The following is a 6,519-nucleotide window of genomic DNA, read 5'->3' as shown; positions in this document are numbered from 1 at the left end:
TTCTCTTTTCAGGACTGTCTTTCCATCCGTGCTTGAACTTTGCCAGGTAGAACAGAAAGCTTTGTAAACAGACTCCTCCTCAGTCACTGACCGCTTTCTCGCTGAAAACCAGTTTTGGTAAATCATTCTGGCAGTGAGGGGGAAAAACAGAAGACGATTTCAAAAGCAACACAAAAGAGGGGAAGAACCAAAAGTGATGGCAGGGAGGAAGGCCCCTCCTGTGCAAACCAGGGATGAGAACAGCTGTTTCCAGCTTGTGTGCATGCCTCAGCCTGGCAAATGGGGAATGCCCACGGCTTGGGGTAGCCGTGCCCAAGGAGCTGACCTTGCTTGCACAGGGAGAGAGCAGTGTAGGGGCAGCAGTGAGGGACTTAAAGGCAGAAAGAAGAAAGGAAATATCAGGGGGTGTCATGCAAAAGTGGGCTAAGTTGAGTTTTGATCCTGAGGCAGATGAAGAAGGGGGATGTGCTGTTTGGTGCTGGGATGTGGAGCGACATACGGGATTCTGGGAACTCTGGGGCTTGGAAATCTTGCGCAATAAGTGAGCATTAGCAAGGCTTTGGAAGAAACGGGATGGGTTGTGGGGAGCTCACAGGCACTGGCAAATCCTCAGAAACCCACAGCTTGGTGTTGGAAGCAAGGGAGCAGACCCAGGCACAGGAGAGTGTAGCTGTGTTTTGGGGATGGCCAAGGGCCTTGGTGGGGCTTTGACACCCCAAGAGAACGGAGACCCTTGTCTGCTCAGCTGTGGCTTCTGTCTCTTCCACTGAGCTCAATGAGAGGACACCAAGTCCTTACAGCTCCAGCGCCTTGTTGCCTCCTCACCCACCCTCCCCAGAGCCTGGGAGGTTCCTACTGCTGACCTGCACCTGGCACCTCATCACTGCCACATCACCCAAACAGAGCCCAGAGCATCTCAAGAGGCAATGGACATCCCTCCCCAGGGGATGGGAGTCCAGGCTTGGCCGTCCTGTTTGGTGAAGCACATCAAGGCCTTTCACAGTGATTTCCACATTTAAGTTTCTTCCTGGCCCATGTGTCTCCGACTTCCTGCTTCACCACACCACAGGGACAGGAACTTTGTCTGCTCCTTCCCTGCATGGTCTGTGCAGTGAGGGACTTCAGCAGGGTCTGATAACACCCTCAGAAACCTGGAGGTTTGCTGCTTTTACTTCTCAAGAGGACTAGTCAATCTTTCAGGATCTGCACTTCAGGAACTCGGCACCAGAGCGCTCCTTACCACAAAAAACACATGAAGGCGCCAAGTCTGGGCATAAGTTTCCTTTAGTCTTCAGCTCTTCTCTGGCTCATTAAAGAGTTTTCAGGAGCGCAGTCAAAATGAAAAGATGTCCAAGCAAAGAGGCCAAGTCAATTTAACGCTTGATTTTGAAGAGCCAGTTCTGCATTGATCCCAACACATTTGGCTTACAGAAATGTCTTCGGGAAGAGTCTGCCCCGTCTAGACCCATGTGGATGGACTGGCACAGCCACCCCCAGCAGGCGGAATCCCCATCTCCTAGGCTGAGGCACGCAGTCAAGATGCAAACCTCTGCAGTGCCCACTTGTTACAGGCCTCCAGGCAGAGTGTGACTCATTCCACATGACCCTCTGAGCCTCTGTCAGCTCATTGTGCTTCCTCCACCCATCCCTGCAACTCTCAAGCCTCTGGGAGCTTTGGCTTTGGCATCCTCCCGACATCCTGGGGCCAGGTTTCTAAATGCCTCCTCTGCAGCTTCCCCGCCTTCCACCTCCTGTGTGCTGCCTTTTTGCCCTGCAGCCCAGTCCGTTTATACCAGCAGCCTCCTGAGACGAGTGTTTCTCTTCATGGTATTCCAAGACATCATTCCTGTGCTTGGAGGAGGCTGTGCTGTAATGCCTATACGATTTCCCGAGCTCCTTCACCCTTCAAAGCTGCTTGCCATGGCACCGCTTGTATCAGTCCCCCGAGTACATCAAAGTCTTCTCCTCTGGAGCCACCCACGTGTGTTCCTCTGCTGGCCTTCCTCACTCCTCTTTGGCATCTGGGACCCCGCTATTTCCTGGTCACTCCAGCAAGGCTGACACTAATTGTCACATCCCTGACCAGCGCTTCCTTGTTGGCCAGGACCAGGTCTAGGTGAGCATCGCCCTTCCTGGCCCAGCAGGCAGCTCTGCTAAGAAGTCGTCTCATGATGCTCCAGGCTGCTGGCACCTTGTTTCTCTGCCTCGCCAGTGAATGCCTGGGCAATTACTGTTCCCCATAGGAATCTCCTCATTTACCTGGAGACTTCTTCGTGTTCCTATTTAAGACTTGTTCTGCCTACTGTGCCTGATCACGTAGTTTATAACTGCCAAGACAGTGTCACGCTTACTGGCTTCTCCTCCCATCCTCACTCACACAAGCTACTCACCCTATTGCCCATCTCATAGAGGAGCTCCATAGGTCTGAGCTGCTCCTTCACACAGGCGGCATCCCCCCATCCTCATCCTCCCTGCCGCTCCTTCCAGCAGAGCCCGTGTCCTTCCATTGCAGCACCACAGCTCAGCAAGCTGTGCCACCACACCTCATTGAATCCAAAATCATCACAGGGCTGGGACAAGACACGGGGATCCTCCTGGAAGGGCACAATTGGGCGGCAGCAGCTCAGCTGTGGCACCAGGGTGGAGCGCAGACTCCTCACAGGGAAACCTGAGCACCGATCCTGACCAGAACAACCATTGTCCATCGAGCAGTTTGTGCTGGGCTGGGCTGTGCTGCACGTACAGCGTGGCCTTCACACCCGTGCTGTGCTGCACAGGTCCCTTGGCTGCAGGACAACCTCAGCAGCATGTTGTCACACAAGAGCCTGCAGACAGGTCCCACTCTCTGCCGGACATTACGCCTCCTGCGAGGCCTTGCCTGTATGCGACCCTGCAGCAGGAGCTTCTCATGGAAACTTCCTTTCTGTTTGAGTGTAGAGATGGTGAATAGTGTTGTTCCCTGTAAGAAAATCCTACAGTAGCTTGAAAGAGAAAAACAGGAGACTGTCTTCTATGGGTGGGGTCTGCATGGTGTCCTGCACTCAGTTCAAAGCCCATTTAATGCACACATCCTGGAGTCCCCACAATCTAAAATGTCATAGGATTGCCCCTGGGATACTCTCCGTACAGTGCTAGACCACATGAACAGCGTTTCAAAACATACATTATGAAGTCGGAGTGCCTTTCTTACTGGGATCATAACAGACCAACACTTCCTAGTGAAAAATCACTCTCTCAGCACCCCTGGATGCAAACCTCTGGACCCACGGACTGGTAAGGGTGTAGTTTGCTCCAGTAACCCTTGACTTGATCCCCACCCACTGCTGGTTGCTCTCCTCCAGAGTCCTGCCTCAAAGCACCAAGGCCTGGGAGACCTCGCTGCTGGTAACTGAGGCAAAGAGGACATTGAATATCTCAGGTCTAGTCCTACTCCTACTAAATTCGACAGTGCTCCTACATTATTCCCTTTTCTTCGTTTAACTATTTCTGAATTACCTAAAGCTCATCTCGGTGCCCTGGAATTCCTATTTGAGTTTCAGTTGAGTTTTGATATGGACCACTGCTGGATCTGGAGGATGCTGCCCTGGAGGACAAGATGTATCCAGGCACACTGTGAAATCTATTGGTCTTTTCATTGATTGTATCATCAGGGCAGTGAGTAAAGATCCCCGTGTGACGTGCTCCATGTCCATGCAATGCCTGCAGCTGTTGTGTGGAGAAGGGACAGCCCTCGCCTCTCTGATGACACCTGATGACTGATGCCTCTGACTGAAGGCACCAGTGAAGGGAACAGACACCCAGCTGCACTCTCTGCGATGCCATTAGAGGCACTGGAGATCTGGTAAATTGAGCTGATGGAAAAGAGAGAGACCAAGCTCTCCCTATGGTCTAGGACAGCAGTTGTACTTATGAATTCCTCTAAAAACTGCCATGAACACAAAGAGGAGAAGATTCTTATGGCCCTTGTTTAGGCATCAGCTGTCATTTCACTTGGCCAAAGGGCTTTCCCACCAGGCTCATTCAGGATCCCTGAGACGATGCCCTGTCTCTATGAACGGCTCCAGCAGAGCTTGCGGTTATCTAATAATAAGACCAAAAAAGGTGATATTTCGATGTAACTTTGAGAGGAGAATTAAAAGTTCTGGAAAGAAGTGTCTCTGCCCAGCTGAGGGAGGGAACATCAGTGGTGACTTCATCCTGTTTCCCAGCAGGTTCCCCTGGAGCCCCAGGGACACCTGGAGGGAGCCCCGAGGGGGCAGAGAAAGGGCTGCCTTGGGCTGGTCCTCTGCTGCTGAGCTGGGCTGGGCTCCTGGCATGGAGGGAGCTGATGGCAAGCGGGCAGCGCTGCAGAGAGACAGCTCTGCCCAGGAGCAGCTCCTCTGCCAAGCGCAGCAGGGCTGAGGGCACTGCCTGCAGGCACCCGAGAGGAGCCAGGCACAGAGAGGATAAAGGCAGCTGGGAGTGGGAGGAGAGTTCTGAGCTCGTTCTCGGGGAAATCTTCACACCTGTTGACACAGTCAGTCTCTGGCTGTGGGGCAATGCAGGGGGGTCTCCTGGAGGGATGTTCTAGGGCTGGCTGAGAGGAGCTGTCAGGATGGCTCTCCTGGCTTCTCTGGTGTGGAGAAGGAGGCCGTGCTTCCGAGCAGGGATGCCCTGCTGCACCATGGCAGCGACAATGAAGGAGGGCTGCCTTCTGCGAGGGACTGTGGCAGGGTTTTGAAGACAGGTGGGTGTGCAGGCAGGGGTGCCCAGGGCTGTCCTTGAGAGCAGGGTCCCTGCAGCCCAGGGCTCTGTGTGCCGGGGCAGGGACTCTGCTGCTTGCCAGGGTCAGCTCTCAGCCTGCCCAAGGAGTTCCCCCCCGAGCGTCTGTGGGGAGAAGCTATGGGGAAAAGGAGAGACTCCCCTCAGGGCAGGGTCCTTTGGCTCTTTTTCGAGTGTGTGCTGTGTGGGTCAGGGCTGCCCACAGCTGCAGATCTCCCCCAGAGCACTGGCAGAGGCAGCATTTACAGAGGAAAGGCAAGGCAGGGGCTGCCTGGAAGATGAAGACATTGCAGGGTCTGTGCTCTCAGCTGTCTCCTGAGGGAAAGGAGCTGTCACTGTTCCACTGAGGGATCAGCAGATCTGCCAGAAAGCTCACAAAGTGCCTTCAGCCCCTCCTCTCCCTACACACAGCACCAGCAGCACCTTTGCTTCCAGCATCAGGCTTTCTCTCCTCTCCTCCTGAGGAGCCACAAAGAGGGAGATGGCCCTGGGCAGTGCCCTGCTGCCAGGAGGGGTCTGCAGGGCAGAGCTGAGCCCCCAGCGGGTGGGATGGGCTGTGGGAGCAGGGACAGGGAGGAGACGTGGGCACAGAGCAGCAGCTCCTGGCAGGGGCAGCTCCAGGCAGCAGAGAGCCACTCCACCCGGCTGCATCCCTCTCTGCTCCGCTGCACAGGGACAGAGAAACCAGACGGGAGAAACCGACTTTGAAACTGGAGGTTTACGGTTGGACTCAGTGATCTTGAAGGTCCCTTCCAACCTAAATGATTCTATGAGTCTATGACTCTTTAAACCTTCCACACTCACAAAAGGCGAATTTCATCTTCAAGTACGTTGTCAGGGAGACCATTCTTACAGGGAGAGCAGTGCAAGCACAGGACACCTGGGTGGTGCCCAGCAGGTCACTGGTGAGCAGAGCAGCTCTCCTGACTCTGCACTAGGGCACAGAGAGCCCTTTTGTCCCTCAGGGCTCAGCAGTGTTCAGGCTAAAGGCAATGGGAAAGAGAAGGATTTGTGCTCCTGCAAAGAAAGTGCCCGCAGCAGCACAAGCCTGATCTCACAAAAAGGAACTGAATGAAATTATTCCAAAGGAAGAGAAGTCATTTTGCAGGGATATTTTGGTAAAGAGAATAGGATTGGCTCAACGAAGCCTTCCTTATCTTGTCAACTGCTCTTTCTTGTCATGCTCAGAGTGCACAAATGTCCAACAGCAGCTCCATCACCCAGTTCCTCCTCCTGGCATTCGCAGACACACGGGAGCTGCAGCTCTTGCACTTCGGGCTCTTCCTGGGCATCTACCTGGCTGCCCTCCTGGCCAACGGCCTCATCATCACCACCATCGCCTGTGACCACCGCCTCCACACCGCCATGTACTTCTTCCTCCTCAACCTCTCTGTTCTTGACCTGGGCTCCATCTCCACCATTGTCCCCAAATCCATGGCCAATTCCCTCTGGGACACCAGGGACATCTCCTATGCAGGATGTGCTGCTCAGCTCTTCTTTTATATGTTCTTTCTCACAGCAGAGTTCTGTCTTCTTACCATTATGGCCTATGACCGCTACGTTGCCATCTGCAAACCCCTGCACTACGGGACCCTCCTGGGCAGCAGAGCTTGTGTCCACATGGCAGCAGCTGCCTGGGGCAGTGGGTTTCTCAATGCTCTCCTGCACACGGCCAATACATTTTCCCTGCCCCTCTGCCAGGGCAATGCCCTGGACCAGTTCTTCTGTGAAATCCCCCAGATCCTCAAGCTCTCCTGC

General features: G+C 54.1%; 1 protein-coding gene across 1 annotated transcript; it reads left to right on the top strand.

The window, feature by feature from the left end:
* Nucleotides 1-5,991: 5,991 nt before the first annotated feature.
* LOC128903384 (olfactory receptor 14C36-like) lies at nucleotides 5,992-6,519 on the top strand (the record flags this gene model as incomplete). The annotated part of the gene is made up of 1 exon (XM_054187401.1): nucleotides 5,992-6,519. A coding segment is annotated over one exon (528 nt), but the record flags the coding sequence as incomplete, so codon positions are not given.

The sequence above is a fragment of the Rissa tridactyla genome, unplaced genomic scaffold, assembly GCF_028500815.1.
Source record: "Rissa tridactyla isolate bRisTri1 unplaced genomic scaffold, bRisTri1.patW.cur.20221130 scaffold_29, whole genome shotgun sequence".
Classification (NCBI taxonomy): Eukaryota; Metazoa; Chordata; class Aves; order Charadriiformes; family Laridae; genus Rissa; species Rissa tridactyla.
The sequence above is the reverse complement of the archived record's forward strand: the minus strand, read 5'-3'. Positions and strand labels throughout refer to the sequence as shown.